Below are 21,219 nucleotides of genomic sequence, written 5' to 3'. Positions count from 1 at the left end.
AGGTTTCTCCACTCACATGAATCTAAAAAAATAACAACAAAAGAAAACTTAAGGCTGATACAAAGTCTTGGTTGTAATTTTATTGTGGGCGCTAATAGGCCCATTTAGTGTCATTAATGCTGATTAAACCGAGGGTAACCTAATCGAAATCAAAACAAGAAAATGTTGACACACATCTTGTCAAATTGTCTCGAAATCACCTAACTGTCTCTTTGACAACCTGTCTTCTATAAATCGATCTGTTTATCTTCTACCAGTCCCTGTATTTGTCTTTTCCATGGCAAATAATGATGGGGAATTTTTATTTGTGGTGATCCAACCCGACAATGGTTTTTATTAAGTAATGTAAGTATACTTAACGAACCAGAAGGGGAGTTTTGGGGGCGGAGAAAATATTTGCTCTATAAATATTCCCCCAAAATATGATGATATATGTTAATATCAATCTAATACTAATCACAAAATATAAACTTAATTCATGGTCAGACCTTATTTAGAATGGGTTTGCCCCATCCCTTTTATAATAGAAGCTCTAGTGCACTGTATATAAATGCAATACAGTACGATCACTGTCGATCACTCCCTATCTCAACCATTATACAAACCCGGACCGAGATGCAAGCGCTCCTGAGAACTTTTATACAACTATAAACATAAGCGTCATTCGATTTTTTCACGGGTAGACAAGTCAGATTTCTCCTGAACACGAAACATGGCTTCAACACTTTAATACTAAATTTTAAAAAATCTAATTTTAAATTAATTTATTCCAATACGTATATAAAAATCGGTAATTAGTAGTGCAATGTTATTATTAGACTTTTTTATGAATTACAAGTAGGACTCGAAGTCTCGAGTTGGTTTCAAAGGCATTTCGAGAAAGTTTCTGCGAAAATACTTGTTCCAGGGTAATATACACGGGACCGCTAATGGCAGATCAAATGTGAGGAGTCGTTTGTACGTGCCAATATATATACTAGGAAAACTTTACGAAAAAGAAAGTTTTTTAAAGAAAAGTAAAGGTCATATTTAACTTGGAGTTTTACGACTAAGTATTTAACGAAAAACACTTCTTAACAGACGTTTGGTATTTTCTTGGATATGGCTATTCCACCCAGTGCTTCCATTTCTACTATATTTTTAGTGGAATACTTTATTTTGAATGTTTCTCCTCTAATATTTTTAGACCTACTTTAGTTCTTTATTTCTACTTTAAATTTGGATTTTCCACTTTTTTTCTTACCGGGCCTATGGATGTTTGTTGCGGATATAGAATTTTTGATACAACGGCGGGATTCCAGCAAAAGTGATTGATAAACGTTCTAGTTTTTGTCGGACTTGATAGATCCGCAAAATTTGAAACAAATAACTAATGGGGAAGGACTGAAGTTTTGATTTTTGGAATTGGGTGGCATCCATCAAGACGCCAAGTGGAGTGCTAAAGTTCACTAGCGTTCTTCATGTCATTCGGTTTATTTTTGGACTTCCCTGCTCAAATGTCTTTGTGGAAAGACTTTTTCAGCGCTCTGAAAACAATAAAAAATGAAAAGAGGAATGGGCTCAAAAACGTAACTTTGGCTGCAACGATTCCTGTCAAGTATGGGAGGAAGCGTAAAGGCCCCCCTACGTTCCCCGAGGGTTTAAAGAAAAATGAAGTCCGTGAAATCCGATGCGACTGCGTCCGAATGCATTGCTTTTTTAGGTATTGGAAATGACGATGGTGATGGCGATGACAACGCTGACTTGGGGTATTAATCTTAGTATTCGGTGTTTTCTCTTAAATCTTATTATTTGGTAATTCTCATTAAATTTTCCTGAATACAAATTGAAGTGCGTCTACATTCGGCATTTTCTGGAAAACTGGGAGGCAGGTAACAGTCTACACTTGCTAAAATCGAATAATTCAAAAGATCAAAATGCAGGCGCTGTCCTTAAATCAATTTTTTTGTGATTCATTTTTGCTACTATATTCTGCTTCAAATTAACAACTCAATATAAAAAAAAGTCAAAATAAAAATAATGCGTGAAAAAGCGACCGATTGGATATTATTCATTCTAATCCTTCGTACCATATCAAATAAAAACGAGGGTGTTGCAAAAGTCGTAATAGAGAAGGAGAAAATAATGTAAAAAAAAAATATATTCATATGGTCCAGAATTTGAGATCTGGATCCAGAATCTATAAATCAAAACTGAACTTAACTAGTCGATAAATACAAAGCATTGTTTTAAACGTCAAAAGAAAATATTTTGGTACACGTATACAAAATAAGTCGTCTTGAACAAATGCTATTAAAAGTCAGCCTAATAGGTCTTTACCTGTAATTTGGAAAGAAGTCAGAAAATGGAGAAACTTTGAGGGATTTTGGTATTGAAAATAGGGATTTTTAGGGATTTTCCACCGGCCTTTAAGGGATTGAAAAAAAATGAAGTGGAAACACTGGTAATATAGCGTAAGAATCAATTTTGTTAACGTTCCTATTCAAATAGTAAGCATGATAACACACTTACTTCCGGATTGTGTCCTTCTTTAATTCTACTCTTTTTTTCGCACTTAAATAATTTATTCCCACGTTAGTGGAATGGAAACACTGATTCCACCAGTTATTAGAAGAAAAACAAAGGTCCTATATCAAATTTCCTTATTTTCACAAATTTAATCAGACCCACCCCCTTCTTAGAAATCCTGCACAAGCCAATTAGTGGTCATACCTGCGAGATGGGAAAGTAACAAACCACTTTACGGGCTCACCACATTTCTTTCTGCTTTCGCAATTACGAATAATGCAAATTCGCTCCATTATTAAGTGAATAACAAATATATACTGGAACGCGGATGACAGGTTAAATAAGAGGAGCTGTTTGTACGCGCCAAGGATGCAGTGCCAAAAATCTCTAAGCCGTGATCTTACTGTTATATTATTTATATACATTGCTCTAGCGTTTCAAATAATTTGCTTACTTTTTTAATAAACTACGACTAAACAACATGCCTACACAATGAAACATAAAAAACAACTTCTCTGCAACTCAATCTTCTGGCCTACCCATGAATTTGCAAAAACAAGTTGCCCTTGGGACGTCCCACAAAAATGAAAATGTCGATGCTGGTTATTTGCATGAATTAATTACATACACGACACTTACAATGTAAATTAATATGTACCTTTCTTCTCACCAAGCTGCGACTGTAGTCACCGTCATAAAAAAACACACTAATCTAAAATTTCTACAATCCTCCTCCAGTCCCTCCTTGCCTAATTAAAAAAAATGAAAAAGATAAACGTAATTCAAATAGTTGATTGAAATTCATTATTCGAATACTTTTTTGTCTTAACTTTATTTTCTAAATTTTCAAAACCTTTTCATTTTTTTTTTATTTCATTACCAATGCTATACCATATTTTTTTTTTTTCCTCGATTAATAAACGAGAACTTAGAATTAACAGTGGTGGCAATTGGAGCAGACCGCTCATGCCTCGCGCGAGTATCATAACTGTGGCAATCAGACCTAACCTGAAACATGCCTGAAGAGTACAAATATTAGTTATTATCCTGGTTGAAGCTGAAGCAGTAGCCTTGTAAAGAGCGAACTACGACCAGTGACGAAAACTTTTAAAATATGTTCTTTTAAAAACTGTCGAGTAAGAAAAAATTTTGCATCTGTAGCTGATTCAAAAATGGTAATTTTTATTTCGATTAGTCTTAATAGAAATGTTATTTTGAAAACAAATCTATAGGAATTTGAAAAATGTCCTGAAACCTCACAAAAATGGATTCGGATCGAAATTAAAAGTACATCGTTGGAACGGCCATTACCGAAAATCCTTAACAGGTAAATTAAAACCCACCGCCTTCAGCAGCAAGAAAAATTACTTTTTTTCATGGGTAGCACTCTTATGTCCTCTTTTTTTCATGTGTCGCCGCTAGCATGGCATTAGAGTGTCATAGAGAGCTCTTTAAGGGCTCACTTGAAAGCTAATTGTTATATCTACGTGCTTTTTTAAAATTAGGTTTGACAACGCCATTATAAAGTGTTATATTAACCAAAAATTGTGCTTTGGCTGCAATTTCTGGAGTAGAAAGTTTGGGAAGAATAAAAAGGGTGCAATAATTAAAACCCCTAAACCTGGAGTTTGCAGTCCCCTTCCTTGTATAGTCCCCCTCGCAGTCCCCTTAATAATTGTTTTTTATAAAGCATTTACTGACTAAGAGAACTAAGCTAATTTTAGTGGATGGCTAATTCTATGCAATGCTAGTGGCGTTGATTCACAAAATATTCCGTGAGGGAGAGGCAAAGCGAATTTTTAATACCTAGAACGGGCATATTGTTGTTCTTCAGTTTTCTCAATGAAAATACCAAAAAAAAAGAATTGTCCAATGAAAATATTCTCAGAAACATATTTCTTGAAATCTAAGGTGGGATAGAAACTAAGGGCCGCACGCACCCCTGCTCCTGCTAATCGTATAAAAATGTTTAAAGGCTCAATTCAAAGCTATTGATCGAATAAATGTTCTTTTTTGGGGATTTATTGTTGAAAAGAGCATTAAAAAGGTGGGATCAAGTTATGGTAAAACTTTGAGCTCTAGTTATCTCATTGTCTTAAATTTCTAGCATGTAATAAACGGGTGATTGGAAATAACGAAAAATCTGAAACGATTATTCTATACAAGGGTTTGTATTCTAGCGGTAACTCATGTCGAATTCTTTAGTTTCTTTCCCTAAGCTAGAGAAAGATATTTTTTCAAGGTTTCTTGTTTTTTTTTTTTAACCCCAAAAAACATTTTTTTTTAATCAAAGTTTTACCAATGAAAGTAAAGAGTGAAGCTGAAACTCAAAACGAACAAAATTACTGTTTTGCAGCTTATGCCATGTACTTTTGAAACGCTGTTTTAAGTAAACTGGCTCGTGACATTTCCCAATATCTATAGAGGTCTGAAAAGCTAGTGCTTTACTAAAAACACAGATCCGAAGCAACAAAACAGGATTAGAAGCAGAAGATTCTTAATTGGCCTACATAAAATAAAAGAATAATTCACAAAGCCCTTAATAGTCTTTAACGACCATGAAATCAATAAATTTTACGTCAAGTTTTATTTCTGTAAAACAATAGAGGAACATTAGTTTTTATTAATGCTATATTTTTTCAGAATTCCAAAAATACAGAAGTATGTCACGAGCCAGTTTATCTGAAACAGTTTTTTTTTAATCTTGTTTAAACTGCAAAGCAGAAATTTTTGTCCGTTTTAGGTTTCAATCTAGATTTCAATTTTTTCCGTTTTAGGTTCTTTACTTTCATCAGAAATACCTCGTTCTTTTAATTTTGTACTATGTACTATACTATGTCAACAGATAGCAACTATAGCTGCTCAAAAATGAGTGAAGCTAGAAAATCAATGAAATCTTATATCTGTTTATTAAATATGGATATTATAGGTCAATCCATTGAGATGGTTATTTCCAAAACTTAGGTTCCGTACGATGCAGCTTGTGAAGGTGTAAATCATTTTAAACGTTGGCGTAACGGTAAGGGTAATATGATGTTTCTTTGCTGGGTCCTAGCAACACTGGAAACACATTTTTGTGCTGAAACAGAGGGGAGAGCCTCAGAAGATCCCATCCCAATATTTCATTTTGTAGAAGATTACATGTTTGGTTGTAAAAAAACAATATATATAAAAATAAAAACTATTGGATATAAGAAAATCTGACCCTGGGATTTGACTGTCGACTGCTCAGATTGCATATCCGCTAATTTAGCCATAACTAGCTTGACGATAGGCTGTGTGCAAGAAAATGTCCTGGGACAGTGTAGGGACAGTCAAATTAACAATGGTCAAGAGATTCTATACTCGTTGTCAATCTAGGCAAGTACCCATTCGTTAATATAGTTCTGTTAGGTACCAATACCTTAGAATGAATTAAAAAGAAAGATCACTACCATTCTTAGCAACCTTAGCATTCTTAGCAATTAGTCAGGATTGACTTCTTAAGATTCTAACATATCTGCTCATTTAGCAAGCCCGTCACAATAATCCTTATGTGTCGAATTATTAATGATAAAATAGACTTTGGACCTAATTTTCCCTTTTCTTTGCACTAGTCTGACATTCAAGGGAAAGTAATTAACTCATATCATATTGTTCTTTATGTCGTGCTGTTAAAATAATACTGGATTTCTGTGGCTTTCCTGTCAGCAAGTTTTTACTTTGTCGACATATCGAAATCCCATCTTTCATCACTAATGTATTTACCATCCATTCGACATATCAATTAGCCGAGAACACATTCTCTAGGGCCATCACTCATTTCCTAATGTCCCTAAAGGATCCATGATTATGCTGCTATTGAAGCGTTTGAAAGACTATGCTCTGATTGGTTCTTCTAACGTAGAGATCCCTCCTTTGGCTCGAAGTTGGATCTCTTAGAAATCAAAGCAGTTTTTAGTGTTTCTCTTATTTCCAAGTGCGCAGAGATTGGACTGAATTTTCTTTAGAGTTAAGAGAGGTATGAACATGGAAGGTAAAAGCGGTAAAGCTAAACCTACACCATTTTCTATCTTGGACATTTTGACTAGAAATGATCCTAAGAAAAATGAGGAAAAATGGGAAGGAAAAGATAGCGAGTCTGACCTTGAATTTTCTGATTCTGATCAGTGTGAACTCGAATTGACTTCAAGCCCAGTTGAAAGTGATCAAGCATTGGATATGTCTGGACAACGAGGTAAATATATTTAGCTTAACATAAGAGGATATGAAAAATTTTGAATCTCAAGTTCTGAATCCACCCAATCGGTATCTGATTAAATTAAGAGAAAAAAAATGGCTCTTAGGCATTGCAATTTGAAGCTACTACGTAAAATTGAAAATCATCGTTGAAATCAGTCTCAGAACTGGGGTATATTTAGCAGTTTAGACATCACAATTTGGGGTAGCAGGACTTAGCCCTATCCGAGCATATTGTATATATATATATATATATATATATATATATATATATATATATATATATATATATATATAAATCAAAATCCATACAAGATATATTTTTGTATATCGAGCTTGCGGTGTTTGAACCACAAGGGGATATGAACGTAGGTGGAGGATGTGTGATCTCTAGCTCTTATTAAAGCTAAATTTTTATCCTAAACTTTTACTTACATGCTAAATTTCTTTCTTTATTCGTAACGTGAATAAATATGAAGACTTGTTTCAAACTTCACTTAAACACTGATGATAGCTGAAGAGAAAATATACATTAAATTGACTACAAAATGACTACATGAATGACATGACTATGAAATTTTTTCCTGTTGTTTATTTATATCAGTTAAAACTTGCCTGCTACCATCTAGGTACTAATGGCATGTTCACCACCTTTTCACTGTGTATGTGGCTAGAGGTATGTTAATAGGACAAAAAAAGCTTCAACGGGGTCTGTAATATTTGTTTTTTACATAATAAAACATGTTTATTTTTTAAAGTAATTACTACTACTACTACTAACAACTCACCGCAGCACCAAGCCGCCTGAGGCCAACACAGCTACGTACGCTCCTCCTCCATCCTAATGTACTCAAAGCCTCCTTTTTTACACCCGCCCAGGAAGTTCCTATTTCCGTAAAATCTTTCTTTATGACGTCCTCCCACCCAAGACGCGGACGACCTGCTTTCCGTTTAACCCAAGACGGTTGGCCGAAAAGAACAATATTCGGCAATCTGTCATCCTTCATCCACACAACGTGCCCTAGCCACCTCAACCTTTCGTTCATTATAGCCCTAGAGAGCGGTATTGAACCACATTTTTCGTATAGCCTATTGTTTGAAATACGGTCAGTCATCCGGGTACTGACCGTACCTGAAAGTAATTAGAATATATATACTAGCTTTTAACATGCAAAAAGCTACCTTTTGTATGCAGTAATTAGTATTAATTCTGACAAAAATACATTAATAATGTGTATAAGTGCGTTTGAACCCTAGAATACTATGCTTGACTTTAGTTAACTTTACAACAGTTAAGTTAGCCCTTAGTTTAGATTGTAATTCTGGCATGTTTTGAACAGCAAAAGCAATGGCGTATACAGGATTTTTGTTCAGGGGGGGGGGAGGGTACATAAAATTATGAAACGCAACAAGAATTTTTCATATGTATTTTTGTTACTTTTTACGAGTCGGAAAAAAGTTTCAGGGGGGAGGGGTTCTAAGTCGATACCCTCCACCCCGAAACTGGCCTTGGTCAAATTTTTTTTGCCTGTATGCCAATTATAAGACTGTTAGGCAAAATTTACAAAGAAACTTGGAGGGAGTTTTTTTTTAAATATCCTACGACCAACTTTGTCAGAAATTCTTAAATTTACTATAAGATATATCCAATGTTTTCCTAATATTCATTAATGAAACATGTCCAAAAGAATATGAAATATATTCCTTTTTTTAGGGACGGGAGATGGTTGGGGACAAAATAACTTATACTATTTAAATAAAGCTATTTAACGCAATCAGTTCGGATGCTTCTCATTTTCCTATAGCCTATTTTGTAAGTTCGTATAATTTCTAAGTGAGATTTCCCTTTAGGAATAAGAATAACCTACTCTGTGTCATTTATAATATAGATTACTTTTGACAATTTGGCCACCGGCAGGCCCTTCCCTGGATGATTTCAAGGTCTCTTACACAAAGGCATAGGCCTGACTCTTCAGTTCCGTCTGAATTTATGAGATAACATCTTAGCTGTAGTGGACTATAGGGTCCAAGAAAAACCGAATGATGAATTGTCACAAACAAAGACAGATAGCATCAAGACAAGGAATAACTTTAAGTTTTACCTACATGTTTGTAGGGCACTTAAGAAGGTGGATGAAAATAGAAAAAGAAAGACCTTAATCTTTTACGCTTAGTACAGTAGCAGAAAAAAGCGCATCGTAACCACCTCCAAAGCTGTTGTAAACGCTGCGTGCTACCCATATGACCGGCAGCACGGTTGATCAGACACTCAGGATAGGACGTAAAAAGTATTGCATTCCTATCGCAGCCATTCCAGGGCTTCTTAGTAATTCGAAAAACTGTCACGAAACAGTAAATAAGAAGCGAATTGGGCAAATAATAACTGAAAGTATTAAAATAGGGATAGTGATAGCAATATATACATTAACAGAACCAGATTTTTACGATGAATCTAAATCTGTAAAATTCGATTATCTAAAAATCATTTATTAAAAGTTTCGTGCCTTAGTAATTTTGCTAACCTTTGAAAAAAGGGTTGAAACATTCCTAAGAAGGAGAGTAATGTCGATGAAAGTTGTACCATCAAATTTCAAGCGTCAGAGAACTTTTGTGTAAAGGTTTTGAGCCCTCTGTAAACAAAAACAAGATTATTTTTTGAGACGGTTGATCACCTCTATGTGTTTGTTTTTCCCTAAGGGAGATAGTATCAAACCAGTGGTCCTAGGATACCGGAAGAAGACTCACCAAAACGAAAAATGAGAGTTTTATTACTCTTTTAAGTAGCAAAATGGATCACGCAACAACGAAAGTGAGGATTTCTGCCATTTGGTGGCCGGAATCATATCCTTTGGCCAACGGAGAGCCAAAATGTAATCGAGGGATAATTACGAGATTGACAATCGATTTAGAATTATTGAAAATTAATTTGTTTTATTCGTGGTTTTAGAAGCCATAATGCTGCGATTTGGCTTTTTTTCTTACGCTGCATGCTGCCAGTGCAAAACAAACAGTTAATATTAGACATTTACTTCTGTTAATTAAAAAAAAAAATTTCACAAAATAAGTTTTTCAAAGAAAAGTAAAGCATTCCATTAAACAAAAAATGAGCAAAAATAAAATCAAATAATCTACCAAGCGTGAAACTAACACTAATCCACATCAATAAATAAATGAAACCCAAAACGAACAGAAATTACAATAATTAACCGAGTCAAACTCAAAACGAGCAGAAATTAACACAAGTTGGGCGCCAAACCCCTATGCCTTCCCAAGGCCAGAACAAAATTTGCACTTTACTGAAAAAATATATATGCTTTTACTTTTATAACTTTAATAAATCAAATAATATTAAGGTTTTGATTACTAAATATCATAATATGTATACTAAACTGACAATACACATTCATTTGTATTTTTTTCCAGTGCAAATTTTGTTCTGGCCTTGGGAAGGCATAGGGGTTTTGAGCCCAACTTATGTTAATTTCTGCTCGTTTTGAGTTTGACTCGGTTATTTATTGTAATTTCTGTTCGTTTTGGGTTTCATTTATTCATCGATGCTGATTTGTGGTAGTTTCACGGATGGTAGATTATTTGATTTAATTTTTGCTCATTTTTTGTTTAATGGACTTCTTTACTTTCCTTTGAAAAACTTATTTTGTGGGAAAAGTTTTTTTAATTAATTTATGTTTGTTTTGTTTTGACACAGTCTTTTCAGAGAAAAAGAAAATGATACTTTAAATCTTTTCGTTTTTTTAAGATTTATAGTTTAGAATGCTGGAGAATTTGTTCTCCTACTATTTGTATGCTGGAGAAAAATTTTCAGCTATTTTTAACAACATACACCCTCTTAAAATCTGGACAAAAATAGTAGTGTTTAATTTAGTTTCATACCTTCTCTAGTTGACCTGAAATGGAAAACTTGATACCATTCGCAAAAAAATCTGTTTACTTTCTTTGATAGCTTGGATACACTTACGCTATTTTGATTTGGATAAATTTTAAGAGCAGAAGCAGCCCCAGAAGTTTGAACATAATACCCTTAGTCGTTCTTGGGATACTGCTGAGTTGCCTTATTGGGAATTAAAATTAACACAGTGCATTTTGATTTAATCTTATGACAACATTTAGTTTTAAAACATATAGTCAAATGGGAGAGTGGGCATGGGAGGGGATTAGTTTCCCTCGAATCACTTTCAACTACTAAAAAGGCCATCAGCCCTTTCTATTTTCAATCGAATTAGCCCTTTTCGAAGTTCCTACGACAACTCCTTCGATACAAAGTGCCCTGGTCTAAACAATAACAACAATAAAAAAATAATACATTGTACCCACATTGATCTTTATTACGTATAAAAATGTCAAGCCTTCCAATTACTTTCGACTATTAAAAATGGCACTAAGCCTTTCGATTTCCAATCGAATGATCCCTTTTGAGTTTCTACGACAACATTTCCTATAAACACCTTATATGCCCCCAGGGCATAAATTAAATGTCTTACCCTAAGGTCTGTGAGGGTGGTTGTCATCCTCTAAGACCTAATTTCAAGAACTTTCAACTACGTTACACAAAATGGCTATCCCAAAATCTTGATTGGATGTGTCTGGGAAAATGGTGGGCATGAGAAGGGCGTTAGTCTTTCTCCAATCACTTTTAACTATTAAAAAAGGCACTAGCCCTTTCAATTTCCAACCAAAAGAGCCCTTTTGAAGTTTCTACGACAACGCTTTCAATAAAAACCTTATATGCTCCCAGGGGATAACTTACAACCCTCGCCCTGAGGGCTGAGGGGGGGTTGTCATCCTCACAGACCTAATTTCCAGAACTTTCTACTACGTTGAACAAAATGGCTATCTGAAAAGTTTGATTGGATGTGTTTGGGGGAATGGTGGGCGTGAGAGCAGGGTTAGTTACCGTCCAATCACTTTTAAATATTAAAAAGGGCACTAGCCCTCTCAATTTCCAATTGAATGAGCCCCTTTCGAAGTTTTCACGACAACTCTATCATTAAAAACCTTATATGCTCCCAGGGCATAACTTAAAACCTTTGCCCTGGGGTCTTTGGGGAGTTTGTCATCCCTAAATACATAATTTCCAGAACTTTCAACTACGTTGAACAAAATGGCTATCTCTCAACTTTGATTGAATGTGTTTGAGGAAATGGAGGACGTGAGAGGGGGGTTAATTTTTCTCCACTCACTTTCGACTATTAAAAAGGGCAATTTCAATTTCCAATCAAATGAGCCCCTTTTGAAATTTCTACAATAACTTTCTGCATAAACCGTATAGGCCCCCAGGGCATAACTTACAACCCTTGCACTGAAAGCTCTGAAGGGGTTATCATCCTAAAAGACCTAATTTCCAGAACTTTCAACTATGTTGAACAAAATATCTATCTGAAACTTATGAATGGATGTGTTTGGAGAAATGGTGGGGGTCAGAGAGGGGTTAATTGCCCTTCAATCAATTTTGACTATTAAAACGGCCCTAGCCCTTTCAACTTCCAATTGAATGAGCCCCTTTGGATATTTTAACAACATCGCTTTAAGTAAAAGCCTTACAAGCTCCCAGGAAATAGCTTAAAGCCCTTGCCCTGAGGGTTGTGGGGGGATGGGTTGTCATCTTTAAAGACCTAATTTTCAAAACTTTCAACTGCATTGAATAAAATGGCTCTCCTAAAATTTTTATTGGATGTGTTTGGGGAAAAGGTGGTCGTGATAGGGGGGTTAGTTGCCCCTAAATCATTTTCGACTATTAAAAAGGGCACTAGCCCTTTGAATTTCCAATCGAATGAGCCCTTTTTCAAGTTTCTACGAAGAACATTTCAATACAAACCTTATATACCCCCAGGGTATAACTTATAACCCTTACCCTGAAGACTGTGGGGGAGTGTCCTGCTCAAAGGTACAATTTCCTGAACTTTAAACTTCGTGGAACTAAATGGCTATAAAAAAAATTTGGATTGGATGCGTTTGGCGGAAAGGTGGGCGTGGAAAGGGTGTTAGTTGCCTTCCGATCACTTTCAACTATTAAAAAGGGCACTAGCTATTTAAATACCCAATCAAATGAGCCCTTTTTGAGGTTTCTACGACAACGCGTTCAGTAAAAACCTTATATACCCCCAGGGAATAACTTACAACCCTTGCCCTGAGGGCTGTGGGGGAGTATACTCCTCAAACCCATATTTCTATCTGGAAATCCACAATACTGAACAAAATGGCTATCTAAAAATTTTGATTGGATGTGTTTGGGGAAAAGGTGGGCGAGAGAGGGGGGCTAGTTGCCCTCGAAATTATTAATTCTGTACTTAAACCTACTCCCCCTCCGCCTTCAGTTCCAACAACGCTGATAGTTGATGGTCAAATTGTCCAATGAGAAGAAAATGTTCAGCTAGAGCTTACGTCTTATTTTGCTAATATAGGAAAGACGACTGCTTCATCTGTGAGCTCTACAACTCCTCGTTGCGATTTCACAGCCTATCTTGGACCCCCATGTTTAAAGTCAATGGTCTTAAACCCTGTTTCTGAGTTTGAGGTAGCTCGGATCGTAAATGCACTTAAAGGTTCAGCGTCTTCAGGGCCAGACAGAATTCCTACAAGGGTTATCCGTGCCGTTCTTCCTGCTATTCTTTCATCATTGACTAAGCTTGTCAATCTGTCTTTCGAGAAAGGAATTTTCCCTGAATCAATCAGGCGAGCTAAGGTTATAGTGCTGTATAAAGGGGGGTCTCGGAGTGAACCTGCTAATTATAGGCCAATTTCTCTGCTATCTGTTTTAGCAAAATTTTTGAGAAGGTTATGCTATCCAGGCTTCTTAGTTTTCTGGATGTCAAAAATTTTTTTCATGCATTTCAGTTCGGATTCCGAGCGAATCACTCTACAGAGCATGCTTGCGTATCTCTCTTGAATTTTATTCATTCGGCAATAGATTTTGGTCTTATCCCGGCAGCTTTATTTTGGGATGTTCGTAAAGCTTTTGATTCTTTGACTCATCAGATTCTTCTTTGGAAATTATCGCATATTGGTATAAGATCAAATGTTTTCTCTTGGTTTGAATAATATCTTTCTGGTAGACTTATTTCAATTAATCCGCTTTTCCAGAGTCCTTCTGAAGTAGAATATGGCGTCCCCCAGGGATCTGTTCTTGGCCCCGTTTTATTTCTGATTTACGTCAATGATCTGATTTCAGTAGTCAAAAACACCAGTCCTCTAGTATGCTGCAATCTGGGTCACCCGGATGTTTCTTCGTGTCCCAATGCTACTTCTAATGAAGATTGCTTCGTTGTTTTTCCTGACGAAAGTATTTTTGGGACTCTAGGGAGGACGGAATGTGATATCAGGTCTAATCTGGTGGCAATATTTGAGAGAGTAGTTTCACGGTTTGAGCCGAATTACTTGGCCTTGAATGTTGCCAAGTCACATTTTCTTATTTTTTCTCGAATTGGTGTAGCTTTCCCTCAACTGACACAGCATCAGGTGTCACAAGGCTCCTTGTGTAGACCAAAGAATCGGTAGGTCCGGTTTCTTGGTATCCTGCTTGATGAGAACCTTTTGTTTAGATACCATATAGCCATGATTAGGGTTAAGGTCTCACGGAGTTTGGGTGTCATTCGAAAACTCAAACACACCTTTCCTGGATCTATTCTGAAGCTTCTTTTTTCTGCCTTGTCCAGTCATATGTCTCTTATTGCCCCATAGTTTGGATGTCTACTTTTCCTTCTACACTGCGGTCGCGTTCTTTCAAGTATTATAAAAAAACGCGTGTTGTTATTGACACCCAAACGTACTAAAAAAGACCCCTTATAAAAAAAAACGATATATACAATCTTTCTTGTGGTTGTTTTTTTTTTAATAAGCTTCATGGCAATCTTCCAAAATCTCTTCAAAAAACTCCTCAGTTTATTTCTGATTCAGCTCCATATAACCTTCGTTCGTCACATAATATCTGCATTCCTCCTACTCCCACTGTGCGGTCAGATTTCAATCCCCTCATCGCTTGTCATCAGGTTTGGAACTCCCTGCCTTCTTAAGTACAGAAATGCCACTCGTTTGGCACTTTCAATAGGATTCTTAAGGACCATTTAGTTAAGAATCAAACAGAATAGTTTTTTTTTTTTTTTGTGGAGTTGATTTCCCCTGAATGTTTAGTTTTGTTTTATGGTGGTCTTCTCTGCGCTATTACTCCCAGGCCTCAGGTATGGTCTCTTTTTAATTTTATATGTTGTTTGGCGACTGATTTATTTTTTATGGTTGTTTGGATATATTGTATTTTCTTTTTTTTTTCTTATTCCCCCTTGTATCCCTGGACATGGAGCTTTTCGAGGGGGATTTGGAGTGCTGTGGTTGGATTGTACGTATTGATTGGATTTTTCAATGTAGGCCTATTTTAATGTTTTTATATTGATTTAATGTTTGATTTAAATGGTATGGATTCCCCCTCTATTACAGGCCTAGGAGCCTTTGGGGGATTAGCACAATGTATTTTCTTGTATGATTAATTGATTATGAATAAATCTTATCTTATCTTATCTAAATCACTTTCGACTATTAAAAAGGGCACTAGATCTTTGAATTTCCAATCGAATGAGCCCTTTTTCAAGTTTCTACGATAAAGATTTCATTAAAAACCTTATATGCCTCCAGGGCATAACTTATAACCCTTGCTCTGAAGACTGTGGGGGGAGTGTCCTCCTCAAAGGTATAATTTCCTGAACTTTAACTGCGTGGAACAAAATGGCTATATCAAAGTTTTGATTTGATGTGTTTGGCGAAATGGTGGGCGTAGAAGGGGTGTTATTTGCATTCCAATTACTTTCGACTATTAAAAAGGGCACAAGCCATTTCAATTTATTATTGAATGAGCCCTTTTTGAAGTTTTTACGACGATGCGTTCTATAAAGACTTTATATGCCCCCAGGGCATAACTTACAACCTTTGCCCTGAGGGTGGTGAGGGGGTTGTCATCCTCAAAGACCTAATTTATAGAACTTTAAACTACTTTGAAAAAAATGGCTGTATCAAAATTTTGATTGGATATGTTCGGGGAAAATCTGGACACGAGAGGGGGGTTAGCTATCGTCCAATCACTTTCGACTATTAAAAAGGGCACTATCCCTTTGAATTTCCAATCGAATGAGCCTTTTTTGAAGTTTCTAAGACAACACCTTCTATAAAAACTTTATATGTCCCCAGGGCATAACTTACAACCCTTGCCCTGAGGGTTGTGGGGGAGTGTCTTCCTCAAGAACATATTTTCTATCTAGAAATCAACTATGCTGAACAAAATGGCTATTTCAAAATTTTAAATGAATGTGTTAGGGGAACTCATGGGCGTGGGGGGGGGGGCTAGTTGTCCTCCAATCACATTTGACTATTAAAAAGGGCACAGGCCGTTTGAATTTCCAATCGAATGAGCCTTTTTTGAAGTTTCTACAACAACGCCTTCTATAAAACCCTTATATGCCCCCAGGGCATAAATTAAAACCCTTGCCCCGAGGGTTTGGGGGGGGGGGGAGTGTCCTCCTCAAAAAGATATTTCTCTCTGGAAATCAACTACTCTGAACAAAATGACTATCTCAAAATTTTGATTGGATGTGTTTGGGGGAATGATGGGCGGGGGGGGGGGGTAATTGCCCTCCAATCACTCTCGACTATTAAAAAGTGCACTAGTTCTTTGAATTTCCAATCGAATGAGCCTTTTTTGAAGTTTCTACGACAACACCTTCTATAAAAACCTTATATGCCCCTAGGGCATAACTTCAAACCCTTGCCCCGAGGGTCGTGGGGAATTGTCCTCCTCAAAAACATATTTTCTATCTGGAAATTAACTACGCTGAACATAATGGCTATCTCCAATCTGTGATTGGATGTGTTTGGGAAAAAGGTGGGTGTGAAAGGGGGGTTAGTTACCGTCCAATCAGTTTCTACTATTTAAAATAGCAATAGACCTTTCAATTTCCAATCGAATGAGCCTTTTTTCAAGTTTCTACGACAACGCCTTCTATAAGAACCTTATATGCCCCCAGGGCATAACTAAAAACCCTTGCCCCGAGGGTTGTGGGGGAGTGTCCTCCTCAAGAACATATTTTCTACCTGGAAATCAACTACGCTGAACAAAATGGCTATCTCAAGATTTTGATTGGATGTGTTAGGGGGAATGATGGGCGTGGGGGGGATAGTTGCCCTCCAATCACTTTTGACTATTAAAAAGGGCACTAGCGGTTTGAATTTCCAATCGAATGAGCCTTTTTTGACGTTTCTACAACAACGCCTTCTATAAAACCCTTATATGTCCCCAGGGCATAAATTAAAACCCTTGCCCCGAGGGTTGGGGGGGGGGAGAGTGTCCTCCTCAAAAATATATTTTCTATCTAGAAATCATCTACGCTGAACGAATGGCTATTTCAAAATTTTGATTGGATGTGTTTGGGGGAATGATGGGCGTGGGGGGGGGGGGGTAATTGCCCTCCAATCACTTTCGACTATTAAAAAGGGCACTAGTCCTTTGAGTTTCCAATCGAATGAGCCTTTTTTTAAGTTTCTACGACAACGCCTTCTATAAAAACCTTATATGCCCCTAGGGCATAACGTAAAACACTTGCCCCGAGGGTTGTGGGGGATTGTCCTCCTCAAAAACATATTTTCTATGTGGAAATCAACTACGCTGAACAAAATGGCTATCTCAAAATTTTGATTGGATATTTTCGGGAAAATGATGTTCGTGGGGGGGGGGCCTAGTTGCCTTCCAATCACTTCCGACTATTAAAAAGGGCACTAGCCACTCCAATTTCCAATCGAATGAGTCCTTTTCGAAGTTTCTACGACAACTCCTTCGATACGAAGTGCCCGGGTATGGAGAAAAAAAAACACATTGTGAATACATCGTTCTTTACTTAGGCAGCGCATGCGCGCTGCCTTTGAAATTGTATCTAAGCGAGTCCATCCACTTGAAGCCCAATAGAACTTAGTTACAGTAGTTATAGTTCACCATCAACTATTTGGGGGAAAGGGAGGACCAAATGATTTGTCTTAGATTGTGAGAGAGGGGGAATACGTGCTGGAATCCTCAAACAGTACGTTTTTAGGCGCAAATCTACTAACTTTAATTTTAATGAGCATATAGAAATCTGTGTATTTTTTTTAACTAAGTCTGTAGTATATGTGCTGCGTGGTCAGAATCAAATTAATCAACAATTAATAAACAAATTAACAAATTAATCAACAAGTTGATCATTTTAAACAAACATGATCAAATTAATCAACGTAAAAGATTACATTCATGTACGCACTGGGACTGGGCAGATCCCTATAAAAAAAAATTCGAAGAATTCCCATTGAAAATCTTTAAGACAATTACCCAAATTTTGTTTGAAAATTTCAGACCCTGTCCCTAGAAATATTTCTTGGGGTTTTCTTTTTTGGAGACGGCCAATCATTCAAGGGTGACCAAAGTCTTTTTGTACGAACATTAAAATTGATTTTATATAAAATGAAGTTGAGGAAAGGAAGAGGGGTCAAACTCTTCTTCACACTTAAGAAAACCCTCAATCAATTAGTTATTGTTAGCAACAAACCCCAATTAAAAAGTGCTTTCTATTAATAGAAATCGAAACTCTAAAAAAAAAATTTTGTATTACAATACCCTCCCCTCAGCAAAATCAACTATTTATGCTCATTCCAAATATGCAAGATTAATTGATTTTAAATTTGATCGTTAAAAATTATTAGCCAAGGGCGTCAATACACAAATATTTAAGGAATCACAATTGTATTTTCCAAATTTAGGGGGAGGGGGGATACTTTGCTCTTTTCGATGGAAACACCATTGAACGCATTTCTCCCCCTAAATTGATGGTCCTACTATTATCATATGAAAACTTGTATAATACTGGAAATAGGGATAAAATGTCCCAAAAGGGGGTGCGATCCTAATGAAAATATAAATCTATGAAAACTCTAAAGTTATCATTTACAAGAATACGAAAAATAGCAATTTTGGCCCAAACAGGGCTGAAATACTATCAAGAAGTAATTCAAAGTACCATCGAAGGGGTCTTTATCTAGCTCCTCCAGTCCCAGAGGTCATTCTGGCGCGTGTTATAACACTTGTCCCTATATGTAGTTCATAAAGATGCACCGTTATTATAGACCGTTAATCTAACACAGGCAGCGATTATAGAGTATTGTATATTTGCACACAAGCTATTACGGTCTATGTTTACTTAGGAAACTTCTTTTTATTCCTGAAAGTACTAAATAATCCCTTATTATTTTCAGAATAAGGTGTTCCCCTTGTACTTTTTCAGAAGCGTTGTTCTGAAAAAGTTAAACTTAGTGTGATCTTTTAGGGGATTGTAACCACTCTCCCTTATATTTAGGATAACCGTGGCTATGTTATTAAAACGAGCCAAAATAAAATAAAAAAGCAAGCGTTTTTCAAACGAAAGTATAGAACGACAATAAAAATTAACACGAACAGAAATTATTATGAATATCAGAAGACAGCCCTGGCACCTCAGTCTTGGACGATACTCTTCGACGTTTTTTTTTCAATAATTCAAGAACGAATAACACAAAAACATTTGGAATAGGATGGAAATTATGTATATTCCACAATGCCTCAAGAATGGAAGAGCTCATTGATGCACTTTTGCTTTTAACAATAAAGTTTTCATTTCAAATGCTATTCAAGGCAATCGGTCAGAAGAATGCTTGCAACTACCAACTGGATATGTTTGTTGGACTTAACAACAGGACAAACAACAACTCAGTTGTTGTTTTTTTTTTTCAATAAAGCCCTAGCAAAGTTTTAACTTGCAGAGGGGGAAGGGTAGCCCACTCATATACATTTTCATTTTTGTTCATTTTAAATCTCAGTGTCGCTCTTCACGCTTTTTTTTCATTTATGCTTTTTTTGTTGATTTAAAAGTATTCAAATTTGGGATTCCAAGGGCCATCATATCAACCTGATGTTTATTTTTTCATTATAAGCGAGATTAGAAATACTTACTATAACGAAAATATAAACTAGAATTACGAATATAACAAGGTGCCGCTCGAACAATTTAAATAATTGACAAAGCATTCAAAGGGCATTAGATCAACAAGAAATCTTGAAAGTTGCATGTCCATATACCAAGGTGTCTGACGACTACGTAGAAAATATTTGGCATGGCTTAAATGATAAAAAAACAGATTTTTCAACAGAAAGTAAAGAGCGACGTTAGAACTTAAGACAAACAGACCTTTTTACGTACATGAGGGGGGTTGCCCCTCCTCAATATGTCGCTCTTCATGCTAAAGTTTGTTAGCTCTTTAAAAAAAAATTCTTATTGTTCTAATTAAACGACCCTTGTGTTTCAGGAGTCGTTCTTAAATAATTGGGACAGAAAGTCACACTTTAGAATAAAGAGCGGGGCATTGAGGATGGGAAAACCCCTCTCCTACACGTAATAATTTCTGTCCGTTTTAAGTTTTAGTGTTGCTGCTTATTTTCAGTTGAAAAACTTGTTTTTTTTTTATTTAATTTCTGGTCATTTTTTAAATAATGCCTGAAAGCCCGTTTCTCCCTCCAGGGAAAAATCCCACCACAGAAAAATCTTCTAGATAATTCGATACTCTAAAAATTGGAATTTTGATACCAATATATATACATAAAATATCGGCTTATTATGCTAATTTCTAACATATAATTTTCCTTAAGTTTTGTCCTACGGATTAAAGGCTACGAGCCTGAGAAAATTTGCATGATTTTCGAAAAAGAGGGAAACATCCCCTAAAAGTCATAGAATCTTAATGGGAATCATACCATCAGATTCAGCATATCAGAAAACCGTGCTGTAGAGGTTTCAAGCTTCTATCTGCCAAAATGGGGAATTTTGTATTTTTTGTGAGAAGAAAGATCACGGATGCATGTTTATTCGTTATTTCTTTTTTTCTTAGGGGTGATCTTGTCGACCCAGTGGTCCTAGAATTTTGTGAGAGGGCTCATTCGAACGGAAATTAAAAGTTCTAGTGCCATTTTTAAGTGACCAAAAAGATTATAGGGTAGCTAAACCCTCTCTCCTGCTCCTTTTACCCAAAATCGTCCGATCAAAATCATAATTGAAAGGCTCAATAACTATACCTTTGGATGTAACATGACCCCCCCCCCATAACCCCAGGGGAAAGGTTTTTATGTTATAAAAATAAATAAAAAAACAAGTCTCTTAACTGAAAGTAAGGAGCAACATTAAAACTTAAAACGAACAGAAATTATTCCGTATATGAAAGGGGCTGTCCTTTCCTCAACGCCTCGTTCTTTACGCTAAAGTTTCTAATGTTTTAAAAATTGCGTTGTGAGAAAGAGTCTAATTTTATCGTAAAGAGCAAGGCGTCGAGGAGAGGACAGCCCCTTTCATATACGGAATAATTTCTGTTTGTTTTAAGTTTTAATGTTGCTCCTTACTGCATATTAATTTTACTTCTATTTGGTTAAATGGCTTTCTCGAAAGTTGT

General features: G+C 36.2%; 1 protein-coding gene across 1 annotated transcript in view; it reads left to right on the top strand.

Annotated features, from left to right (window-relative positions):
• Window positions 1-6,497: 6,497 nt before the first annotated feature.
• LOC148952989 (uncharacterized) overlaps window positions 6,498-21,219 on the top strand; it is a 44,957-nt gene continuing 30,235 nt past the window's right edge. Inside the window, exon 1 of the mRNA XM_089087488.1 lies at window positions 6,498-6,724. Coding sequence (XP_088943614.1) covers window positions 6,511-6,724 — 214 coding nt within the window. The 5' untranslated portion in view covers window positions 6,498-6,510. The remainder of the gene's footprint in view (window positions 6,725-21,219) is intronic.

The sequence above is a fragment of the Artemia sp. Qi Xiang Cuo genome, chromosome 4 (assembly GCF_049724085.1).
Source record: "Artemia sp. Qi Xiang Cuo chromosome 4, ASM4972408v1, whole genome shotgun sequence".
NCBI lineage: Eukaryota > Metazoa > Arthropoda > Branchiopoda > Anostraca > Artemiidae > Artemia > Artemia sp. Qi Xiang Cuo.
This window is presented reverse-complemented; position numbering and strand designations above follow the sequence as displayed.